Here is a 26,331-nt window from a genome sequence, read left to right as displayed (position 1 = left end):
ATACGGTCTGGTGCGGTCAGTCACTTCAGTATCAGGGGGGTTTAAGAGGAATGTTTCACACCATTACATCTGCAAAGAGAGGTCCTAGTCTACAATTGCATAGGGGGCCCACCAAATGTCAGTGACGGAGCCCCTAAGAGGTTGTGGGCCAGTAAGCAACTGCTGTCTCTGCTTACCGATATTTACAACATTGCCCACCACCTGGTTGGGGGTTGCCATTGTGACAGGTATCACAGACCTTACAGCCATAACCGGGGGTCAGCCACATTCATAAAAGAAGCATTAAAAATGGTCCGTGTCCCCAGCCTAAGAGAAGCTTTCCTGGAGATGGGAGATGAATATCTCCATCACTGTCCCTGCAGATCTTCACTATTCACTTTGGATTGCCAACTCTGTCTGGCTTCCTCCTCTTCCAGCATATCCAGCTCACCACAAGGGGGTGATTAGATTTGCCTAGACAGATTTGCCTCTTATTTCACCCCAGTGTCCAAGACATGCAGTCTGTGGGGAGATATTTTTAATGCAGGCATTGAAGGGCGAAGCAGGGAGTTGCGATATGTATATGTGACGCCGATTGGCTGTAGGGAACTGGGATAGAAGCATAATAAGACTGTTTGGCTAAGGAGCTGCATTGTGGGCGGATGTTCAGCATGCCTCGAACATAGACTGAGAGGAGAGATGATGATGATGCAGATACCCTGATCTAAGCACTTGCTTAGGTCAAATACTAAAAGCATCTGCAGTCTGGTTATTATGTGCAAGAACAAAGACTTTATATATGTTGTTCTATAAAGATGTTCCTCCTCCTCTCAGCGCTGACTGGTAGCTGAATGCCAACATTTTTGTCTTTACTTTGTGTTATTTACTTTTTTCTGAAAGAGTGCAACCTCAGTTTTGAAAATGATATCTTATTTTTTGATAAACTGCTTGAAAAGTAAAATTTTCAGTATGTAGTTTATAGCCAGTTCAAGGCTTTCAATGTGCAGAAATATAAAGTTGTAAAACATATAATTTGCTTACTTAATCTTTCATTATAAACAAAATCAGAACCACATATACAATTATATTGCAACAAAAAAAGCAAAAATATAGCTTGTGTGTCAGTAAACTTTAGTTACATTTTTTTCTCAATATTTTGTTCATAGCTTTAACATTTAACTTCATAATTGAAGCTTTCAGAATGTGACAGGCACATAGCTCCTGAATTTTGAATAGTTGACTGTATCTATGTACTCCCTGGATGGACAGGTATATGGGTGGATGGTTGGATAATGGATGTTAAGATAGTAAATGAAACACTGATGGATAAAAGTCTTTCCCTTTCATAGCCTTTACTTTACCCAGGACTTCCATTTCTTATTTCACAGTCTGTCCTTGGTGCATTCATTCCAATGTCTTGGTTCATTGTCATGTTGACTGGGTCATTTTTTAAACCAGTTGCCATTATTTATCTAAAGCATCCTTTACCATTTATGACATATTCATGTTATGTTGAGGTTCTGATGAGTAAAGGAGTCAAACACACTACACCTCTATTTGGTCTTTTTTTCTTTTCCTAGGTTCTCTAGTCCGATGTCCGCCTAATTCAGGTTGATGCTATTCTGTCCAAAGATGACTCCAGAAGTTGTTCTTTGTTTAGATTCTTTCTGGAAAACTTTAGTCTCCCCTTCTTGTTTTTTCTATCTTTTTTTAAAACTTGTTTTGAGCCTCAATAAGTCGTCCAGTGCCTAATCTTGGATGCTTGTGCACATTAAGTGTGGACAGATGCATCTGAGGCTCTTTGCCGGTCTTTTGTGCAGAATGACAGGTGGAAGGGAAAGAGTGGCTTTTCTTTATTTACTGTGATGAATGAAAAAAGAATTGTCTTAGGATGTTTTTAGATGAGAAAGTAAAGCTTAAAATATGATTTGTGCACTGAGAATTATGATCCTACTTTAAAGTTGCAGCTCTCCTGCAGCAGACCACTGCATACTGGTGGGGGAGCCTTCAGTTAAAATACACTGAAAGCTCTCTCAAGCCGGCCAGGAGCTTAGGGATTTCACACTGTCATTTGTAGTGGCTTGAAGTGAAAACAAGTTCATATAAGTTATATATATATATATATATATATATATATATATATATATATATATATATATATATATATATATATATATATATATATATATATATATATATATATATATATATATATATATATATATATATATATATATACATATAAATATAAATGTATGAAAATGTTACTGTGGTTTTATGTAAACCTAGTGAATATCTGTTTTTATTCTTCAGTTTCAATTCAGTTTATTTCTATTGCGCCAATTCAAAACACATGTCATCTCAAGGCTCTTTACAGTTCACCAGATCATACAGTCAAATTGATTCAAAGTTTTCTATCTAAGGAAAACCAGTTGATTGCATCGACTCATTGACTCGAATGCAATCCCTCACACTAAGCATGCTTGTAGCGACAGTGGAGAGGAAAAACTCCCTTTTAACAGGAAGAAACCTCCAGCAGAACCAGGCTCAGTGAGGATTCTTGATGGTTTTATGCTGACTTCTCTGTAGGAACAGATATTACAGATTGGCATCAGTGTCTTTCTCCCTGCTAGCTCCCACATCAGTTTATCTTCAAAAGTTCAGATTTTCCAATTAGAGCATCTAACGCTTACAACCCTTTTGAGGAACTTCAATTCTTAAAAGCCTCATGCTTAAAACACTAAGATATGCCTCACCAGATATTCGAAATGGCCCACAAGACCTTTCGACACTTGTTGAGGAGCATCCACCATGTAAACCAGCTACACATGATGCTCAAAATGTGTTTGGTCTGTAAAAGCTATTAGACAGAAAATGTTTTTCTCCTTGCTCACTTTTGAAAGTTTTACTGCACAGTCTATTTGTCAATGTAGTTTTATACTAACAGTATGCAGGACCTGCTGGAAGTCTCATGATGCCATTTTTGTCTTATCATTTCCAGATGCTTTGCCAAACCTGTGTGTAATTATTCCCTACCAGGAGTTAATCTTTTTAATTACAATTTACCAACATTGTTCTCGAATAAAGTTTTTTGTTATTAATATGGAATTCATCATGTTATTTTTTAGCATATCCCCATCGGTCCGTTAAATCAAACTGGGCAGATATTAACAACCAGTGTTTGCCATGTAGCCTCTGTTTTGCTCAGGAGAATGTAAACACACAATTTGTTTGGTAATATGGTTATGTCGCAGCTCAGGACTGTGGCTGTTTAATTGAAACAGAGAAGCAATGTTTTGTATGATGCCCAAAGTGTGGAGAAATACATCTGTAGATATCAGTTATCAGCCGTAATAATTTTATATAGGTGTATCTCTAAATATCAATATGGCAAAATATGTTAAAAAGGTGCATTTTCATATTGTAATATCCATTTTTTGAAGATTTTGTAAACATTTTATAAAGGCTTTGATGAATATTGCAGCATAATATTAATCCGGATAACTAATTTCTAAGACCTAAACTTGGATCCGATTTTGTATTTAACGTAGCCTTAAACATAATTTAACTTAAAATAGAAATTAAATCCAAAACTTGAGACTTTTTGTTGATTGGTTGATGTTCTACTTAAACCTTTGAAGTTACAGAAACTGCTAAAGGGGATTTAAAAAGTGTTGCATGATTCCATATTTGCATAGCTTTGCATGATATATTATTACCCTTTGCCATGTTTTTTCACTCTAAAACAGGCAATAAAATGTTATATAAAATTATATTTGCCCTGGAACTGGTTTTCACATATGCTCTCAATCTAGTTTAAGAAAAATATATCATTTTTGCATTTAGGGGTGTTGATGTGAAAATAAAAGGAAAATGTTTATAGGTTATACAAGGTTACCAGAAGTTGCCTTATTTTTTTGTTTCTGCTTAAGCAAGGCAAACTAAATGATTGCAGAGGAGGATTTAAATAGGGTGGAAAAAGTTATATTTTAAATGCACAGTGAAGAGAAAGTATTTTCTAAGTTAAGGGACGAGGCAAAACCATGAGGTAAAAAAATGAGCAGAGAGGATGAGTGGGCTTTTATCAAGAGAAGAGCACATCTGCTTTTGGAAGATGGGATAGTTAGATAGTTTTACAGCAATTGCTGAAAACTAAAAATAATGAAAAAACTCTTTTTTTTAGATATAAAAACAAAAAATGAAAAGGATTAGACCAGTCAAGAACAATTGGAGTAAAGTGGTGGCTGGAATCTAGCAGTTGCTCACATTCAGTTTCCTCCTCCGCTGGAGAAAGCTGTGAAAATGCCAGCATCTCTGTGACTTGAATTCCAGCTTCATTATCACTTTTCATCTGTCATTTTATATTCTCTTTCTCCGTTGCTTTAACTGTCTTTGTCGCTCTCCCCTATTAGTGCCATAGATGCACAGCTTGCAGATGGGAGCCTGTTGGCACAAAGTCAGAACACACGCACAGGTCCATGTTTTATTAATGCGTGCTGCAGAGAATCCTCCTCATCATAAACAGTTAGTCGTCTTGAAAACTTGCTGTTCGTTCTTTGCGTTTCTGAACTGAATATGGCTTTAGGCATTTGAAGCCCTTCTGCTCGTTCTTCTTCTGAGCAAAAGCCCATCCTCAACATGTTTCCCCATTTTTTTGTCCAACTGTATAACTCTTTTACCAGAAGGATATGTTATAGTTTATGTACTCTTTTTCCCAAATGTCTTCAACTCCCAGCTGCCTGTTGGCTTTCAAAAGATTGATTTCCCACCTTCTGCAGTTCCTTTAGGTGTTCAGTTGTTCAAGTCCACTTTTTATTTCCTTATTCTTGTGAAAATTTCTGATCAGTCTTTTTTTAAATAGTTTAGATCTTCTTCTTGTTATTGTTGTGTGCAGCCTGGTCCAAATAACTGTAATCTGGTCGTTCTTAGAACTGGATAAGTACAGAAAAAAAGCTTATCCTGGTTAATACACTACCTTTCTGTCCCTCATAGTCCTTTCTTCATTTTCTATTCCTTTTCCTTAATTTCTTATGTCTAACCTCTGTTCCATTTTTTTATTTTTTGCCTCTTGTATTGGTCCTCTCCCAGCCTTCTTTCTTACCTTCCTATCTTCTGCATTTCCTTGCTATTTCTCCTTCTATCTTTCCATTCTTTTTTCTACATTTCCTATAAAGTGTTCTTTCTTCCTGGCATCTTTTCTGTCTAATTCTTCCTTCCTTACGTCTATAATCTTTTATTCTTATTCTAAGTGCACTTCGACTAATTTTCAGCATAAGGCTGATAGGATGACAAGAAAACTGAAATAGATCTTACCATAATCTAAATAGAAACCTTCTTCCTAGGGGATCAGTTAGACTGAGCCATTGCATTTAAGTCATAGTAGTAAACCTGCTATATAACCTCAAAAAAAATCAACCAAGGAATGATTTAAAAAGAAGAAATTATTGAAGACATCCTATATATTGAATCTGACAGGACATAATGAGCTAATGGGTTTCTTTTGTGTTTTATTTTAACGCCATTGCTTAGTTTAGTAAGATAATATTATTTGCCCTTTTGAATTCTTTAAATGGAAAAACTAAAGCGAACCACTCCACTCTAAATGGGCGCTTCACATTTAGTTTAGCATGCTATATTAGACTGAGTGAAATTCAGTTTAAGTCATAGTTAGGGTTATACAGAAGCTTTTATATACTGACTGTAAACTATATGCTGTTCCAAAAATGTCAAGTGACATAAAATGATCAACAAAAGATAATTAAATATTCACAAAACAGTAACTGTAAAAGATCTTTAGTTGTATGATACTCAAGTTGAAAAGACCCCAAGGAGCTTTACACTACAGTCAATCATTAACCCATTTACGCACGCATTCACAGAGTGATAGTAAAAATCTGCATTATAGCCACTGGATGGCACTGGGATTCGAACTAGCAAGGACAAACTTCTGCTTCCTATGACATCTTTTGCCCTATATCTTGAAAGGTTTACAAGATTTATATTCTGTTCTAATTACCTAGAGGGGAATGATTGATTCAGTGCAGAAGCTTTAAAGCTATGCCACCGGCAAACAGGGATCAGAATCTTGCTTAAACCTAGTGTTGCAGTAAAGCTTTTTCGGCTACTGTGCCTTGATGCTGCTCAGAGATAAACTAAGGAATTAACATAAACTGAACCCAGGACAACGTTAATTTGCACTTTGGAATTCACATTTTAGTCATTTAACTGCAGAGGTTTGAGTTCAAGCTTACTCTATTAAATCACCTCAAAGAGATTTGATTATCTCACTTGAACCAATGCTACATGTAGTTACAAACACATTCACCTAATCTTCCCTTTCACTTTTCCTTTAACACAGCTGCACTGCAGTCATCTAGGAAAAATAAAACTTAATAAAAATAATTTTGTTTACTCATACAGCTAAAAATGCAGTTTAGGTGCATGCTGTGACTTACTTATTGTATTAGCAGGCGATTTGTAACAAGGTAGGATTTTTAATGTGACTTGTTGTCTAATAAATCCCCTGTTTTTTGAGTTAATAAAGTCTTTTGTGCATTGCAGCAAATTCCTTTGCATAATATTTATCCATCTGAGATGAGGTGGAGGTGTGTTGCCAGGGCGACAGGTGAATCATTACTCTTCAAGGTTATGCCAACTTAAGTGGTTTATTGTAAAAATGAACTTGGATTTTCAACAAAACACAGACAATGAGATGATTCTTCTGGGCCCTTTTCTTATTTCATAACTTACCAAAAACAGTATATAAATGTCCATGTAAAGGAACAACAAATTCACTGAATACATTTTAGTTTTCAGTTAAACAAAATTGCTACTGCCATAAACAGGATCAACAAAATGATTCTTACTCCGATACGGTATGTAGCAAAAGTATCCAAATATTCTGTTTATTCATTTTTTTAAATTGAAAACTATGGAAATATGTGAATCCTTTTTTTAGTTTCATAACAATACAGAAAACAATATAGAAAAACCGAGACCAGTTCCATTGTAAATTTAACATTTCCCTAGTCAAATAAATATGTAAAAAAAAAAAAAACTTATAATGAACGTATGATTACGTTTTTTAAATTTCATTTGGGCTTTGAGGAAACTATATTTTTCAGGAGCACATGGGACAAGCAAAAGAATACAAGAGAATCAATGCTGCCACTCCTGTAAAGAACATTTATTCGCAACTTAGAAGGTTGTCCACATGTTTATCATACAGAATGTCAATTATAGCAGTAACCTGTATAGTAACAGCTAGTAAATAAGTATCCTAATAAATGTAATATTGTCACGATGGCTGACTTCAACTGTTTATAAACACGAAAAATAGAGTGTTATTTTCTGCAATATAACATTACTTAGTAGTTCATCAAATATGAGTCATTTTTAACACTGAACCATAAAAGAAGAATGGCTCAGAAATGCTCTGTAGGTTCAGAACGGTGCTGCAGCTGCCTTGCAAAAAGGAAAAAGGTATTAAGTTTTGGATTTCTGAATCAGGAATAACTTTCCTGTTTCCTAGCGACCTCATCATTCTTGTTTATGTCTTTATTAGATCTAGTTTTGACTACTTCAGCTCCTTATATTTTGAACTCGGGAAATCATCTCTTTATCACCTGCAGTTATTTCACAAAGCAACTGATCATCTTTTAACAGGTTCTAAAAGGTGTTCTTATTTTACCTACTGTACAAGCTTTTACAATATTTATGGGAATCTATCATTTATGCAATTTCCCTAACTTTATACCCCTGAAAAAGCACTGAGATCATCTCGACAGATGCTCTAATTGCAGCAAATGGCCAAATCAATGTGCAGAGAATATCAGGCTTTTGTTGTGGTGGGTCCCAGACTCTGGAACAGGCTACCCCATGACATTTTAATGGAACTGCCTCTAAAGTCCTTATTTTGTTTTACACTGGCTTTTATTTCGAGTTAAGTTTGAGTTCTATTGGATATGGTGAAATACAACTTTCTTTTAATTTTGCCTTCAGAATATGTAGTTTGACATTTTTATAACCTTAACCCGCTATAAGAAATGTCAAGCTTTGTACATATTCTAGTTCACTCACTCACTAAAAACGGAGTACGACACAAATACAAACCTAACCTTCAAACACTTCACATCACCCTGAAATTACTGTGATGAAAGCACTGTGCTTCACAAAGTCCTTTAGCTGGGAACTTTATAGAGAAAACCAATCTGACAGTGGCTCTAAACATAAAAGGTTAGCTGCAGTGTAAAGTTGTAAAATGTTGATCAAGCTACATTTACTTTTTTCAAAAAGCCAGAGTCGGATTCCACCTTTGGGATTTTTTTATTTTCAAACAAATTTGGAAAACCACCAAGTACCTTGTCAACATCATACGTATGCATTACTATGCTTAGTATTTCAATAGAACACTGAAGTTTTTCATTGTATTGCCAAATAGGAGTTAAGTTCTTGGTGTCTAAATAACTTCTCTAAGCTCCATCAAAACCATCTTTGACTTTAAAATCATTTAACCCATGCAGAAAGTGTAGAAAATACTTCCAAATCTAAGAACATTGCATAACTGTTGAGTGAAAAGAATCAGTGTATTTCTGTAGCTATATGGATAAATCCAGTGGATACAGCACGCACAAATGTAAATCCCTGTATTGTCCCGCACTAGGGAAATTTGTTCTCTGCTTTTTGAACCATCCCCTTGGGCAGCAGTGGGCTGCCATTGTGTGTCGGGTGTGAAGGGTTTTGCTCAGGAACCCAGAGTGGAGGCTGTGGGGATCAAACCGGTTACTTGGAACCTTCTCAGAGCCCAATAGCACTGCTCTGACCCACTAGGCCAACACTCCCCTTGACTGCGCTATAATGCATTTGACTGGGTAACTCTATGCTACGGTTTTTCCCTCTAAGGGAAAACCTCCCTTCTATGAACCAGGACACTGAGAAGTGATCCAGATTTCAATCAGTATATGGCAATGGAAGCTTTGAAAGCTTAGTGACAGTCTGTTATTTTTAGCCCCTGAACAGAAACATCATCACAGCTCACTTTAAGGGAAACATGTAAAGTGTGTGTGCAGTCCTCTAAAGCAGGTGTTAATGTGTGCTGCTCTTTTATGTTATTACAATATGCTAAATAAATATATGGACACATTGGACATAGCGATTGTTGCAAACATTTTACAGTATTTCCCTCTTTGTCAGTCATTGACATACATCTCAGTTAAATATTTAGTTAGCGTCTGAAACATACAGACCAGTCACACCACCATTATTGCAATTAAACCCACCCTCATTAGAACATCACTCAGTGCAATACCTCAATGAGCACACAAAGTTTTTTTTTGGTAACAAAATAACAATCAACTCAAAGGCTGGTTTCTGTTTGTATAGCTTTAAGGGGGTGAAGGAAAACATTATGTTCATGGCCATGTTTTTTAATTTAGAGTTTGACATCATGTTTGTCATTACACTGTCACAAGTACAGAGCAAAGAAATGAACTCTGCATTTAACCAATTCCCCTGGGGAGCAGTTGGCTGTCATTGTGTGGCCCCCAGGGAGCAGTGTGGGGTTAAGGGTCTTGCTCAAGGACCCAGAGTGGCAGCCGTGGGAGTCGGGTTTGAACTCAGTACCTATGGATTCCATAGGTTCTAGTCACACTTTGTTTTGCACTATTATTAAATATATACACAAAGCTTAAAACAAAAAATATATATTTTATCAGGAGTACAATTATCTCACACTGAAAGAAATTGATTATAATGTTTAAGAATGTTTAACTGGTGGTCCATGACTTTCAGTTTCAGTCATTGTCAATATGAGGTAAGACACGCATTTCCCTACCTGCTGTTTAAAATTTGTCATAAAAAAAGACAATATACTTTTGAAATCATAAAGATTTGTTGTTTAATTTTATGTCATTATATTACTTAGGAAATAGCTTCTCACCTTTTTTTTTCAATTTTTCTGCTGTAGAGGCCTTAACTAAAAATTTAACAACTGGATAAAAACAAATTAAGACAAATATTCATCTTGCTACCTTTTGAAGGAAGGGTATTGAAATAAAATATCTAAACGTTTTAGTTTCAGTTGGAGAACTCCAGCAAATTTATCAGTGCAAGTTATTATGAATCAACTTATTAGAGAAATAGTGTTGACATTAGTAGCAGTTTTAGTTTTTCATTGGAAAAGTAATTTCTTTTCACATTTTCGTAACTCTGTGGCCTCCAATGCAATCTAATGCAGTGTGTCACAACAACTAAATCAATAAAAACAACTATTTATATGCACACTCTCTCTGCGGGAAGACATTTTTACTGCAGTGATGAGCAAAGAACTTTGATGTCGATTGGCTAAAGGGAGCTGAGCTAGAGGCGCAGATGACACTATGATGGCTTAAATGCACACTGAGAGGAGAGAGGATGGCGCAGAGCCAATGATTCAGTAAAGTCAATGCTAAATATTTCTGTTTTCCTATTTATAAGCGGGAACAAATGTTGTATATTTGTCAGATAGAAGTAGCTTTAATCTAAAGAAACTTCTCACATCAAACAAAAACTTTCAACTGCAGCCTTTCTCCGTCTTATACTGATTTCACTTGCATGGCTTAGGTTTTTGTTTTTATTTTGCATACAAATACTAAAATTATACATTCCTTTTTTCCTTCTTTGTGTAATTCTATTTGAAGGTATATTTCATTTTTGTTAAATTGCCTAAAATTCATTCCTTCTTGGCTTTACACCGATTTCATAGAAGTTAAATGATATCAACATGCTAAAGTATAACTCTAAAAATTGTTTATTTTTATTACAAACAAAAAAACTAATTCACATATTTGTATTGTAACTCACTACATTAGTATTTAGTATTTTCAGATATGTAGTCCTTTGAATGGATTGTTTATTTATTAAACATTTATATTCCATAATTGCACTTCAAATTGTATTAAAAGTTATAACAGAAAACGAAAATTCTTCATTTATATCATAAAATGTAACTCAATTACTATTTTTGAGTAGTAATAGTAATAACTACTTACAATTTAAAGGAACATTCCCAACATTGCTAATGATAAGGCGAAAGGATTTTTTGAATTTTAAATATTTTCAGTGACAAAATGTTTCTAAGTACAAGTTTTCGAGACAAACTACCATGAGAATAGTTATCAGTTATTCCAATATCTTGATAATTGGCCTGATTGAAAAATCCGATTTCACGTCAGGCTGTTTTATTTCACTGGTATCTGCTTTGGTGTGTCGGTGTTTAATAAGAGCTAGTATCTTTAGTCTTTTGTACTCGAAGGCGACAATAAAACAAGAGTTTTGCTAGTTTTTTACTAAGGACTCAACAATCCCAGAGACTTGTTTTTGTCATACTGCAGGGAATCTTTGCTATGTTTAAAAAGGTACATCGGTCAAAGCAAATGTATTTAGTTTTACCAGATTATTGTATATTTTCCACAAATTCATAATGTAGACCTCAGGTACTACTTTGATGTCCTTAATCACTACACTGCAAAAGCAAAAATACTTTAATAAGTAAGGATAATTACTCTTAAAGTAACATAATTAAATAATATGCACTTGAAATAAAACAATGCTTTTTCTTATTTTAAATGTGAATTTCTCAACTACTCAATTAAATTACAAACACTTATTTTAAGAAACATTGAATTATTGAGATTTTTGCGTTTTTTGCATTGCAGGAAACATCTTTTGTGCATTTTGGCTTTGATTTCTTAGAGTTTGTAGTTCCTCTCCAGTAAAGTCTCGCCACTCTGCTGTATATTTTCCAGAAGGAAGTGTACATGAAGATTAGCAAGGGTCACAGACTCTACCTGTTTGGAGAAGTATTTTAGAATGAAGGTACTTTAGGTATTTTCGACTCTACAAGTTAAAATAATTCTGCTTGCAAAGCTGAACTCTCGAAAATTGTATTTCTTTTTTCCATAGAAGTGCGTTGTCCTTGAGCAGAAAGGTGCTTTATTTTGCTGCATTCTGCCAGAAGATTAGGAGGAACCCCATGTTTTTTGGAATGTCAAGCTGAACAGATAAACTTGACAGAAAAATCAATCACTCCACCACCCATGCCCTTGCATCTCTCCAATCAAAACATTAGAAAAAGAGTGTCAGTTAGGGGCTTCCACTTGTTATCTTTCTCAGAATGTCACCCTTTTTAGTGTCTCATACATTCCTAGGGAATTCAAGTGATTAAAAAAAAAGGTTCTGTCTTTATCTTATTCAACAATTTAGACAAGCAAGCTTTTTGAAGAACATAGTTCAGTGATGAGACAGTTAAGTGTTTCATGTAAATTGAATAACGGGGAAAAACACAAAAAGTACATTTGAATGGCATGATAAACGGGTTGTGCTCTACTTCATTACTTTTAGTCGAATCGTAGTCAGCAGCATTCTGGATCAACTGCAGCTGCTGGATCAACTTTAAATGCAGACCAGTGGAGACACCATTGCCATAATTTTTGGGGTCACCAGGTTTGGTCCTCCCAGGCTGGGGGAGCCCTGAGTCAACATTATTTATACAATTTTCAAGACATACATGTGTAGGGAATCAGGGTGTGCATAATCGGGGTACTGGAGATGGGTCATCCATTCTGGCTTTGCTCCTGATGCTCATCCCCACCTGTGGTTATTGGAATAATAAGGCTTTCTAAGTAAGTTTTGTAAATCCTTTTTACAGGAGCATGCCAATGCATGCATACCACCGGAATTTGGTTCCAGGCGCTCAAAGATGCACACTAATACTGAATGCTAAACTGCAGCAACAGATGTATACCGCCATGGATAATATTGTGTAATCACCATAGGTTTTGCCTTACACATACACAAGGATTTTTAAGGGATACCTGATGCTCTTGAGGCATTTTTTGTGATGTGTTTGTGTGTTTTCTTCCTTTTGCTGTGTGTTGTCTGTTTTCTGTTCCTCTCATCTCATACAGGTGTGGAAGCAGACTTCTAGGACTAACTGTATGTCTTCTGTGATGTCTATTTTTTGCTGTTTAGTTTTATTTTCTCACTCTTCAGGCACCCATTCCAGTCTATCTATTTATCTCTGCCCTTAGTTCTTATCCCTTCTTTCTTTCTTACCTCACTTTCTGTAGCCGTGTCCGTTGTCAATGATTTTACCCCCTAAATAACTTTCAATAAAGTTTCATGTACAAGTACCAAGCAGAACCTTATTTTCAATGTTGTGCCAGCTCATAATTACAAAGAACAAGCTCATAGTTCAGTTCACACAGATTTAAATGAACTAAGTTCGCACTGTGGCACGGTGTGTAGCACTGTTGCCTTGCAGCTAGAAGGTTCTAGGTTCGATTCCTGGTCCAGGTCTTTCTGCATGGAGTTTGCATGTTCTACCTGAGCATGCATGGGTTCTCTCTGGGTAATCTGGCTTCCTCCGACAGTCCAAATAAAAGACTGTTAGGTTAATTGGTTTCTCTAAATTCTCCTTTGGTGTAAATGTGTGTGTGCTTGGTTGTGTGTCTTTGTGTGTCCCTCAGATGCTTTGTATCATTTAAGTCCTGGTGGGTACAGTTTTGAAAAAAAATAATTTTTTTTTCTGTCCCAGACTTTCTTTGTTAGTTCATAAAACTCTACCAAGCGCTCTGCAAAACTGGCATCAGAAATATCAGTAGATGAGTGAATTGCGCAGACTAGTACTAGCAGTAGACAAGCTGGTTTGTCATGCTGTTTGCTGTAATAGTGCCGTAAAACCTGACGTTATCCTACGAAAAGTGTTATCAACTGAACGCGAACGTGAGTGTGTATGCCGTTTAGAATGTAAACCTCGTTCATGTTCATTTCTTCAAAACTTTCTTCTTCTTTTCTTCTTCTTCATTCATTGAATGCGTTCATGCACAACACTGCTTAGGGCAACAGTCAAAATGGTCTGCTTGTGAAAGCAAAGCTGTTGCGCTAGTATCTAGCTCTGGGACATAGATTCCCAGAGATATACCCAGAAAGGAAAAAGAAATATTATTGGAGTATCTGACAGCGATCTGCTGAAATGAAACCTTCATTTGGGGACAGAGAACTTAGAAAAAAAAATGAGTTTGCAGGTTACTAAAAAGTAGTCATATTGGAGAGGGTTTCTAAGGAAATGCTATTTTTTCTCCACAATCAATGCCTTACATTATATCAGCACAAGGTCCGAAGTATAAAGATGTGTTGGACTACGCATATTTTGAATAAAACCAATCGAGACAAAGATGGCATTAAAGGCTGCATTTAAGGTACCACCTTCAATGTCGGCAGAAATATAAAAATCGCCCACTACTGTATAATAAAGCTCAAGTATTTAACAATAAATCTGATAGTAGAGAGTAAGGACCTGGTGGATGATAAAAAATTACAAACTGAAATTGTTTTGTTGCTTTACAATTTAGATACAGGAACTAAGGGTTAAATGTTCCAAATATTTGGCACTATTAACTGGTTTTGGACTAATCAATAAATCAGACTGATAGATTTATTTCCTTCTCCTAGTTCTCCTCCTGTTAGCCAGGGAATATGGAGCTTAGGCTACAATTAAAAATTTGAATGGTAGGGTTAAGATTTGGCATAACTTTAAAAGCATGGATCCATCTGGCTTGGATTAATGGTCCACAGTGTACTGTTATTTAATGGTGACTTCTAGTAGATAATGTAGTAGGTTTTACATACTAATTGATTATATGAGTGTGGCTGTACTGTACGTGCACAGTAATCTAGGGACCTCTGAGATAATCTAACACATTGCAGGATCTTTAGGATGCTGTTGAACAGTAAAATAGAAAAAAATCATGTAAACCACAGCATTCTTTCATAAACATTCTTTTTTTTGCTGAATTTCTTTTACAGATGATATATCTGATAAATTAGCACTCCCTTACAATACTACTATCTGCACACAATAAATATAAATAAATAATGTAGGAGATGGCTGTTTTTTTCTGGAATAAGTTTTCAGAGGGACTATAGTTTAACTTAAAAGATGCTGCAATTCATCTTCAGTGTCATGTATTGTTCATGCTAAGGCAGCGCCCAAGGAATAAAAACATTGATCCTTAATCAGAAGTTTAAAAAAATGTCTAAGGCAGGAAATTAAAGAAGGAGGGATAAGAGACTGCAGTTAGGCATTACCTCTTTCAGCGACGGCACTTATTTATAATGTATGGCATCCTCCAAAGCTTGAAACGTCTGCTTTTGTCTCACTATCGATTACGCCCTCTCAATAAGTTTCATTATCTTTCCAGCTTATTAGCATATCTTTCATAATTTCTTCTGAAATGGAGAGCCCTTCCCATGTTTATTATTTTCTTCATTTACGTCCACTTTGCCTTCTGCCTTGTAATTGTGTTTTTTCTCTCACCACCTTTTTTTCAGCTCATATCTCATGTCTTTTTTCCTGCATTATCCCTTTTTGAATAGATTTATTTCCTTTCATTTTGGCTTTGTTTCCATTTTCTGTGACACTATTTCAGTCTTTCAGTTCGATCACGTTCTTGTTTCACACTTTTTACATTTAAACTGAACATGAGTTATACATGACTTCCTGTTGATAAGTAAAATTTCCATAATGGTATATTTTCTACTCAGGAATCTAATTTATTTTATTCTTTTCACCATCCAATAAAATGTGATTGTACGCCACTCTAAAGAGAGAAAAGCGGTGAGCAGGACAGAAAGAGGATTATAAAGGTTTGTGTTAAGATTTATTGGAGGTGAGAAAACCAAATCTGAAAGGAAATCTAAACTTACCGATGCGTGCACACATCCAATCTGCAGAACACATACAGGTACAACACATCTCAGGGCGAGAACTAGAAGTTATTATGCCTTTGCTGTCATAGCTCATAAACATGCTGTCTGAGGAAATATAACTTCAAGAAATCTGTATAGACAACTCTTGGGTTAGCTGCACAGTTTGCGCATCCTGTGGAGGTGCTGTAAGCTATTTTGTTCAATAAAACATTATCATGGGTAAGCAAGTACCAGTATTTCAAAAGAAATTCACAAGCTGTTTCAGCAAAGAAATGTAAATACTAAAGTTATTATTAACCCTTTAATGCAAAGTGGTCTCTAAAATGTAATCTTCATATATATGCATGTTGATGTTAAAAGTTTAATGTACTTTAATGGACTTAAGTGAGGCACTTAAAGGTATGTGGAGGGCTTTTGCTAATTTTTGAAAAGACCCGTCCTCTCCACTTTAAAAGCAATGCACATGCACAACCCTGTACCTGCTCCAGAGAGGGAACGCCTATTAAATGCGTGCAAGAGCATGCACAAGCCTATTTCTCCTTGTGCACGCTCTGTTTAAAAGTTGCTGTTCTAATAGCTAATGCAAGCTTACTATGTCCCAACATCTGCCCTAACCCCTAAAACCCTCAAACACTGTATAGAGGGGGGGACTATATAGTGGACTCAATAGTGAACTCAGTTAACTGATCATTTGGACATATGATCACTACCTTTAGCTTCCCGTTGGTCACATAACTCCTCCTCCACTGCACGGTGCTGGCGCCATATTTGTTGTTAGTCGTGGGCCGCTGTGACAGCAAATCCCATAAATCTTTGTGAGTACTTTGCGCAAAGCATTCTGGGATATATCTGCCTCCTCTGAGGCTTTTCTATCCTTCTCATACACTTCGTAGACACTTTTTCTCTTACAATCCTTAGCCATTTTCAAAGAACCGCAGTGAGAACGGTGACCTTCAATGACTGGCTGAAACCATAGCTCACCACATATAAATGCCTGAAAGTGAAAAAATACAGAAAAAAATAGCTAACTGGGGATGAGCACATAGGGCTGACCCATGTAAACATATCACCAAAATGATTCACAATTAGGAGGACCACTTATTTAGATGATCCACCCGTAAATAAAAGATTGTACTCGATATTTTTAATACCTTGCTGCTTACTAGTAAAACAGTGTAGGAGCAGAGGAAAACATCATCAGGATGAGAGTGTGAGAGCATTATACAGATCCTGGTAGTTAGACATTTCAACTAAGTGCTTTAGATATTTTTTTGATTACATCAGCACAGTATTTGTGTGTGTGGGTGTGTGCGTGTGTGGGGGGGATTGCTAACAATATTTCAGCAATCAAAGGTGGGATGGTGCTTAATTTCATTTCAAATGAAAATTCGCAACTTAAATGAAACCCATAGTTTTTGTAATCAAATGGATTTACACTGTTTTAAAGATTAGTTAGGTTGTTTGATTTAAGTCCTCATTCATCCTAGAAAGTTGCTACCCATCACAGACTTAAAAAAAAAAGTTTAGATACAAAAGATAAGAAATATCCTTTTGTTCTGTATTCAAGGTTCCTGTTTGTTTTCAGTAAATAACCTAATAATGAATTTTGGATCCTGATTTTGTTTTCTATTCTTTAGATTTGTTTTCCTTTGGGGGAAAAGGGCCCATGTAATAACATATATGAACCATTTTATTGAATTTTAAGCCTTTTTATTTTCTACTTATTCCAGGAAGTGCCGGTACACCAGTAATGTTCAACGAGAATGGAGATGCTCCAGGAAGATATGACATTTTCCAGTACCAGATTACAAACAGATCCACAGCTGAGTACAGAGTCATTGGCTCCTGGACCAACAAATTACATCTGAGGGTGAGTTTTTTTTCTCAAAAATCTACAAGCATTTTATCACTCTGTTCCTGACAGACCACAAGATCCCAGTCAGATCAACTTACAGAAATAAAAGAAACATGAAAGCCCTAAATATTAAGTAAGGGTAATTAAAATGGTCAGTTTTTCTTGATATCATCGGACAAAATTCAGTTTTGTTTAACACCATATACTTGCGCAGCATAAGCCATTTTATTTTCCTTTTTGCAAATCAGTGTAAAATATAACAATAAACGTTTTTTTCATGTACTAATTTTCATAACAAGTTTAATGGATACAAAAGTATGGATATTATTTATACCATATAAACAGGCTTTAACACTAGCTTAAAGTGCAGTATATATATATGAGCACAATGTGGAGACGTTCACAGTATGCTCTGAATGCCTGTTAATGTAAATGGGAGGCGACAGTGGTGTTGTGAGGAGGAGTTTGCCCTGCAATCGGAGGATTGTCTGTTCGAGACCAAGCTCCCGCTTTCAGTGTCGTTGTGTCCTTGGGCAAGACACTTCACCTCAGTGTGAGGTGTGAAAAAGTGCTTTATAAGGACAGGCCATTTTACCATTTACCATAAATGTCACTCAGATTGGTTCTCAGTCAAACATGCATTTTAAGATAATTTATCCAAGTTTTTCTCTCAAAAGTCTTGTTTTCATTTCCGTATATAGAGCTTTATCAATTTAAAGTCAATATATGTAAGTTAAGGTTTCCATTGAGCCATTGAAACAGTAACCATCCAGCAGTCCATCAATCACAGGGTCTAGACGGGGCTGTAGTTTCTCCCAGCAGTAGTTCAGCCAGCGACAGATGACACCCTGCGCATCAATACACAAGCACTGAGTGATGGATTTTTTATTTTATTTTTTTAAGGAGTCCATAAAATAAATATGGCTTAAACTTGCAAAGATGTTTCACACTGAATCTTCACACTTTCTGAATTCACAGCTAAACTGGATCACCTTTGACGTCTGTGAAAAAAATCCATCTGCTTTGTGCCCTGTTAAAACTTTTTATTATTATTTTTAGAGCTCATACAAACCAAGCTGGCACATTTTCAATGTTGATATATTTTTTCTCTGACTCATCTTGGTGGCAACATTTAAAGTCACCCTGGTTACACAAGGCAGTACTGGTGTGCCTCCATTTTCTCTGGGTTTAAGTTTTACAACCCTGCTTTGTTACTGCTACATTAAAATCTGCTTTAAGTGATTTTAACTAATTTAAAATCAATTAAACACACAGTAAACAGTAGATATTGCCTATGGACGTTCATTATCATGTCCTTACATATATACAGGTCTCATTGTAAGGATTGGTTTTCTAAGTTTAATGTTAAAAAAAGGTAAATGTACTTATTATGCATGGATTTGTTCTTTTATATCCATGACATTTATTTGTATTCTTCAGGCATTTGAGTTTTTAAAATGCAAGAACTTGAACATAAAGTCTGTTTGCTAGTACAGGTGCTGGTCATAAAATTAGAATATCATGAAAAAGTAGATTGATTTCAGTAATTCCATTTAAAAAGTGAAACTTGTATATTATATTCATACATTACATACAAACATATATATTTCAGATGTTTATTTTGTTTAATTTTGATGATTACAAATGACAACAAATGAAAATCTCAAATTCATCATATCAGAAAATTAGAATATTGTGAAAAGGTTCAAAATTGATGGCCCCTGGTGCCACACTCTAATCAGCTAATTAACTCAAACCACCTGCAAAAGCCTTTAAATGGTCTTTCAGTCTAGTTCTATAGGCTACACAATCATGGGGAAGACTGCTGACTTGACAGTTGTCCAAAAGACGACCATCGACACCTTGCACAAGGAGGGCAAGACACAAAAGGTCATCGCTAAAGAGGCTGGCTGTTCACAGAGCTCAGTGTCCAAGCACATTAATAGAGAGGCGAAGGGAAGGAAAAGATGTGGTCGAAAAAAGTGTACAATCAAGAGAGATAACCGCACCCTGGAGAGGATTGTGAAACAAAACCCATTCAAAAATGTGGGGGAGATTCACAAAGAGTGGACTGCAGCTGGAGTGAGTGCTTCAAGAACCACCACACACAGACGTATGAAAGACATGGGTTTCTGCTGTCGCATTCCTTGTGTCAAGCCACTCTTGAACCACAGACAGCGTCAGAAGCGTCTTGCCTGGGCTAAAGAGAAACAGGACTGGACTGCTGGTGAGTGGTCCAAAGTCATGTTCTCTGATGAAAGTATATTTTGCATTTCCTTTGGAAATCAAGGTCCCAGAGTCTGGAGGAAAAGAAGAGAGGCACTTCATCCACGTTGCTTGAAGTCCAGTGTAAAGTTTCCACAGTCAGTGATGGTTTGGGGTGCCATGTCATCTGCTGGTGTTGGTCCATTGTGTTTTCTGAGGTCCAGGGTCAACGCAGCCACATACCAGGAAGTTTTAGAGCACTTCATGCTTCCTGCAGCTGACCAACTTTTTGGAGATGCAGATTTCATTTTCCAACAGGACTTGGCACCTGCACACTGTGCCAAAGCTACCAGTACCTGGTTGAAGGACCATGGTATCCCTGTTCTTAATTGGCCAGCAAACTCTCCTGACCTTAACCCCATAGAAAATCTATGGGGTATTGTGAAGAAGAAGATGCAATACACCAGACCCAACAATTCAGAAGAGCTAAAAGCCACTATTAGAGCAACCTGGGCTATCATAACACCTGAGCAGTGCCACAGACTGATCGACTCCATGCCATGCCGCATTGCTGCAGTAATACAGGCCAAAGGAGGCCCAACTAAATACTGAGTGCTGTACATGCTCATACTTTTCATGTTCATACTTTTCAGTTGGCCAACATTTCTATAAATCCTTTGTTTTTATTGGTCTTCAGTAATATTCTAATTTTCTGATATGATGAATTTGAGATTTTCATTTGTTGTCATTTGTAATCATCAAAATTAAACAAAATAAACATCTGAAATATATGAGTTTGTATGTAATGTATGAATATAATATACAAGTTTCACTTTTTAAATGGAATTACTGAAATCAATCTACTTTTTCATGATATTCTAATTTTATGACCAGCACCTGTATTATTAATAAACATTATAACTGATGTTATTATCCAACAGTTACTCAGTACTCCAGCAGCCTCTTTACCGAATACTTTTTTATATTACTTGAATTAATGAATAAATGAATAGAACTTATTGATCTCACAATGGAGAAATCCAATTGTGACATAGGCTCATATAAACAAACTGGAGGTGCACAATGGAGGAAAAGGTGCATGAAGTTTATACAGTGTATCCAGATAGATACAGTGGATGTTAAAAAATAAAGGAGAGACATAAGGCGACATAAGGCTTGGACCTCCTCTCGGCCACTTCCTTCATAGAGTCCAGAGCGCAGCCGGGATAGAAGTGGCATCCTCATTAACTTATTCAGTCTCTTTCTGTCCTGCTCTGCACTGCCAGGGGCCTGGCAGTATAGAGGAGGGCCGATGCCACAACAGAGTCATAGAAGGTTTTAAGCAGGGGCCAGCTCACTCCAAAGGACCTCATTCTCCTCTGGAGGTAGAGTGAGCTCTGGCCATTCCTGTACAGGGCTTTGGTGTTATGAGTCCATTCCAGTTTATCGTTGAGAGGAACCCCCATCTATTCGAAATTCTCCACAGTTTCTATGCCCCGCACATGGATGTTCATGGGATTGTGAGGTTAGGGTCTTCTCCTGAAGTTGATCACCATCTCCTTGTCTTACTGGTGTTTAAACACATGTGCTTGTTCTCATACCAGTCCATGATGACCGACCAGTACAGCAGTTCATTCCCCTCAGAAACACAGCCCACAATGGCCGAGTCATCTGAGGATTTCTGGAGGTGGCAGTTGTCCCTCTTGTAGGTGAAGTGCGAGTATAGTGGTTAAGAGAAATTGAGATAGAACGGTGCCATGGGGGGTCCCGGTGCTGCATGCTGCCACCTCTGACTTGACAGCCATGCAGCCACATGTACTGAGGGCGGTCATTGAGGTTGTTGATGTCCAGGCAGCAATATGTTTGTCCACTCCAGTGTCCTCTAGCTTCCTTTCATGGTGTTGAAAGCACTGGAGAAGTCAGTTCTTTGAATAAGAAAATGATAAAGAAGTGCTATTCTTACTTGAGTACATTTTACGGGCACTCAACCCACCTCTGATCTTAGTAAAGCATTCCTAAAATGACCTTTAAAGCTTCTTAGAAGTATGCCATGGGTCTGTCTGTTTTGCTTTGTCATGAGGATAACGTTGTTTTTACTTTTATAGGAAAAAATAGCCTTTTATGAGATAATCTAAAAGCTAAACTTCACACAGTGACTCTGTCACTCTGTGACCATGATGCATATATATCAGATTAAGAATACATTTAATGTGCTTAAGGATGCTGGAGTTTTGTGTTATTAATCCACGCAGGGCTTCATTAGAGAAACCCAAATGGCAGATGATGAGACTAATAGAGACCAAATGCTTCCGTACTGATACATGATCGACAAAACAAAAAGTAAATGAGCACCTGTTGCTATGCTCAGGCATGCAATGCTACAGTCTCTTGTTTTTGAAAGAGCCAGGGAGAATGAACTGTCCCCTGAAGTGGGATTCAAAGTGGAGAAATCAAAGAAATCAAACCCTAACCCCCCAGAATTCAGGGATTCCACTGATTACATTTGATGCCCTTTTTTTTATTACTTATATTCATTCATCTTACCCATACTTATGACAATCGATAGTTTTCTGAAATTCATTTTGCAAATAGACTTTTTCCTCAAACTCTTGCATGCATAAAAAACAAATTAGAGAACGAGCACATGAAGGCATAGACAAACCAGACAGATAGAAAGCTCAGGGATTCACTGTAATGCCAGTTTGACACAAACACAAACAAATGCAATGCACACATGGATGAGCATATGCACACACAGACACATACACACAAACAAAAGGGGGAAATACAGATGGCTTATTTTCTGCCAGTTCTGATTATGGTATGATTGCTGGCTTCTAGAAAAGCTGGTGTTATGTGCCTGGGAGCTCTCTCAAAAGCAATCAGAGGGTCTGCTTGTACTAATTCTCTCCCAGATCGCCTCCAGATACAGTAGCTGCAGGTATGCACAAGGTTAAAGCACAGTTAACACACTGTAATGAGAGCTATGTCAAATTCCATGCTTCATTATTTTCACTGACAAGATTGGTAAGAGGTTAAATTGTCCATTTGTTTACAGAGCTAATTAATGATACATATGTGCCTTTCTCAGATGGAGGCAATGCGTTGGAAGACGCGTGACCCGTCCCTGCCAGCCTCCGTGTGCAGTTTGCCATGTCGTATGGGCCAAAGGAAGAAGGTTGTGAAGGGAGTGCCCTGCTGTTGGCACTGTGAAAGCTGTGAAGGATACCACTATCAAGTAGGTTTCTTTAAAAAAGAAATAACAACTCTTAAGTTGTATTAATTTGATTTTTTGCAGATTGATACCACGTATCATAGAATGTCCAAAAATGTTTTTCCCTTACTCTCGGACTTTATCTGACTAAAAAAACTTTATTTTTTTTATACTCATAAAGATTGATAATTACATGTTTGTTTTATGTTTTTTCTTTTTGTTGGAAAAAAAAAAGATATAAATTGAGTTCAAAGCAAAAACTGTCTTTATATACATTAGTACCTCGTACAAATACTTTTAAGGACTGCACCATGTAATTCAGATGTCTTCTGTGTTCTGATTGATTGGTTGAAGTTTTAGTTCAAACTTTATAGCACAGCTGATGTTGTACACCTTATTTGCTCCACCCACGTAATTTTGATATCATTGAGATCAGGGCTAATCTAAAACCCTGATTTTACTTCATTTGAAACAGTGTTATCACTAATTTAGCAATATAGTAATTGTGTTCATCTGTTTAGAAGACCCTTTTATAAAACAACTTTAACTTTCTGCTTGTTGTCTTTAGATGTTGCGTCTCATTTTCTCTTGAGAATTTTCTTTCTTCTAGATGTGCACATCCCCATTGCAGTTTAACACCCCTATTATGATGATAATGGTGTTTTCAGGCATTTAAGGACCTTTCTCTTTCCTCCAAATGTAAAGATGGTAACTATGGTCAGTTTTATCAGAACGCAGGGCACGTATAAAAAAAATTTGGGGTGGGTGCATTTTATTAAGCTGGCCTTTCTGTTTGTTTTTATTAAGTACCGTTTCAGCTCATGCTGGCACATGTCTTGGTTAAGTGTGAATATTGCACTCTAACCAGCTTCAGTTAGAATTCACAGTCATTTGCTTTTTTTAGTTGTGATATGCAAATTTGCTTACCAAAACACTTTCATTCTTATGACAGAGAACCCTTCTCTCTCTTAAACAGCATAGTGGCCAGACATTCCCATATATTCCGTATTTCGATGGATGGATGGATGGATGGATGAATGGATGGATGGATGGATAGATGGATAGATGGATAGATGGATAGATGGATAGATAGATAGATAGATAGATAGATAGATAGATAGATAGATAGATCTATTTTTTTTTCATTTTTGTTTAAAAGATTGTACATTCCAAAGATATCAGTTATATGTCGACAGAAGCAAACCCCTTCAAATTTCTCTACAGATTTTGTTACTTTTTCTGATATACACCTGAAAGTGGTGTATTTAAATACTTGAGCTATCATTTGTTAATTTTGCCTCAGTTTATTGTCATTCATCGGGGCTAAAGGATGAGAGAACTCTCAAATCAAGATATAATGGATTAGTTTAGACCTGTAAACTCACAATAGAATAAAAGGGAGAAGTGGTGATTATCCTTCGATGAATAAATTAACAAAAATTTGACCTATATGAAATTTAAAAGTGTTGTTCGTTCCCTGTTCTGTCCCTGAAAACAGTCTTTGCTCTTTGTTTAAATACATATCAGCTGTTTAAGAAAAAAACTTACTTTGGTGGCTTATTATTAATGTATATATGCAGAACCCCAGATATGCTCTTAGAGCAAAGGAAATGCTTTATATGAGATGAGGGAATGAGTCTGATCACACATTATGAAGATATATCTCTCGTTATAATTATATCTTGGAGACAATTTGGCATCCTATCGTCCTTCTTATTACATTTAAAAATTCTACGAGCAGGCAAACATACTTAAAAAAGTGATCCCTGCTCAGTAAAGCAATAAAGACAGTAAAAATATTAGTCGGAGCAGCAGCTTGCTCATATGAGACTGAACATTCAGTACATATTTTACACATTCATTCATGGGCTATAAAATCAATGATCTGTTGATTTGAATAAGTGTGGCAATAGAGCAAATGCTCAAAGATGTATGAATGGTTCCCTTAACAAGTGGTCACAGAATGAAATACTCATATCTTCTCTATGTGGCAGATATCTACATTTTTGGGAAGATTACAAAAAAAAAAAACAGTCTTAGCTTACATTTGCATCGATATGAAGTAAACTGGAAAACTACATTAATTCAGATATGGTTGCAGTATGTTGGGACACTTTTAGGGAATAGTGATTATCCATAGGGAATGATGCCCATTTCTACCATCTGCTGTTTTTGAATGGCTGTAATTCTTGTTATGAAATATTCCAATTTTTTTCGTTTTTTATCACAACAACAAAACCAAAAATGTATTCATTACCACTATGTTTAGTTTAAAGATATGGTTTTATTGTGTGTCCATTTTTAACTTAAGAATGAGTTATTTTGGAGGTATTTTTCCATTTGTTGTGACTCACAGTTAAACTGGTGTGAACATGTGTTCTCCTCAAAAACAATTAAAGTGTTGCTCTTGGCAACCTTTCAGGTTTTAGAGTTTGGCTTTTCGGATGAAAATGTTGATTGTTTTTTTTGTTTGTCACAACGGGACCTTATCAATGCAGCAATATCAGCATAGCAAATCTAAAGGTGTTGCATTTTCCCTTCTTGTTTATGTTCACATCAAACACCATCTGCCTTTGCAATACATTTGATTTTCTTGTGGATGGATCCTATTTTAAGTATATCCATGGACTCTCCATCTTCTTCAACCATCAAGCCTGTAGCGGTCGCTCTCAGATAGGGAAGGGCAGGACTAGATAAGCATAGCATTGTTGATTCTCCAACTTTTGACTGATGGATAGGGTGTAAAATAGGCAGAAATGTCAATAATTTTGTTTTTCTGATAATGAACAGATGATTTAGTCTCTCTATCTAGTCTTCATCTAGATAACGATAAGTCACATCGTATTATTTTTTTATTAATCTCTGTCTACTTATCATGATGAAAAAAGCTTCAACTAAATATTTTTATTATTGCCATAGTTGTTAAAAACAACATAAACCTATTGAATGGGATGCAACCTCTGTTGCCTCATTTTATACTGACTCTACTTAACAAAGCTCTAGATTTCTGGTTCGTGTTATTTGAGCCATCCAGAGGTGGACTTCCCCGTGTTTGTGTGTGCAGGAGCTTACTAGCTTACCACCACCAATGTTAAGAAATTCATCTTTGAAATGTTCATTCTTGAGAAAAGGTTTGCTGGTTCTAATAATTATGATGAGTCCTGCAGGTCCTGAATTGGCAAAGTTATGAAAGACTTTTACATTAAATGATCCATGTTTGACTATGGTTTTAAAGATGATTTTCTTAACTGCTGTAAGGTTTATTCAAGACACACAATTCTCTTTCATTTTTGTCCTGTCAGTACACAGAATATTTTTTCAGGGATTGACA

The 26,331-nt window shown here is 36.3% G+C and overlaps 1 protein-coding gene across 4 annotated transcripts in view; it reads left to right on the top strand.

The window, feature by feature from the left end:
- Window positions 1-26,331, top strand: part of grm8a (glutamate receptor, metabotropic 8a) — a 400,661-nt gene that overhangs the window by 329,853 nt on the left and 44,477 nt on the right. For all 4 annotated transcript variants that reach the window (XM_038272284.1, XM_038272281.1, XM_038272283.1 and 1 more), the window contains 2 exons: window positions 17,457-17,596; window positions 22,878-23,024. In XM_038272284.1, the coding sequence (XP_038128212.1) occupies window positions 17,457-17,596; window positions 22,878-23,024 (287 nt within the window). The remainder of the gene's footprint in view (window positions 1-17,456; window positions 17,597-22,877; window positions 23,025-26,331) is intronic.

The sequence above is a fragment of the Cyprinodon tularosa genome, unplaced genomic scaffold (assembly GCF_016077235.1).
Source record: "Cyprinodon tularosa strain WSP-4 unplaced genomic scaffold, ASM1607723v1 ctg821, whole genome shotgun sequence".
Classification (NCBI taxonomy): domain Eukaryota; kingdom Metazoa; phylum Chordata; class Actinopteri; order Cyprinodontiformes; family Cyprinodontidae; genus Cyprinodon; species Cyprinodon tularosa.
This window is presented reverse-complemented; position numbering and strand designations above follow the sequence as displayed.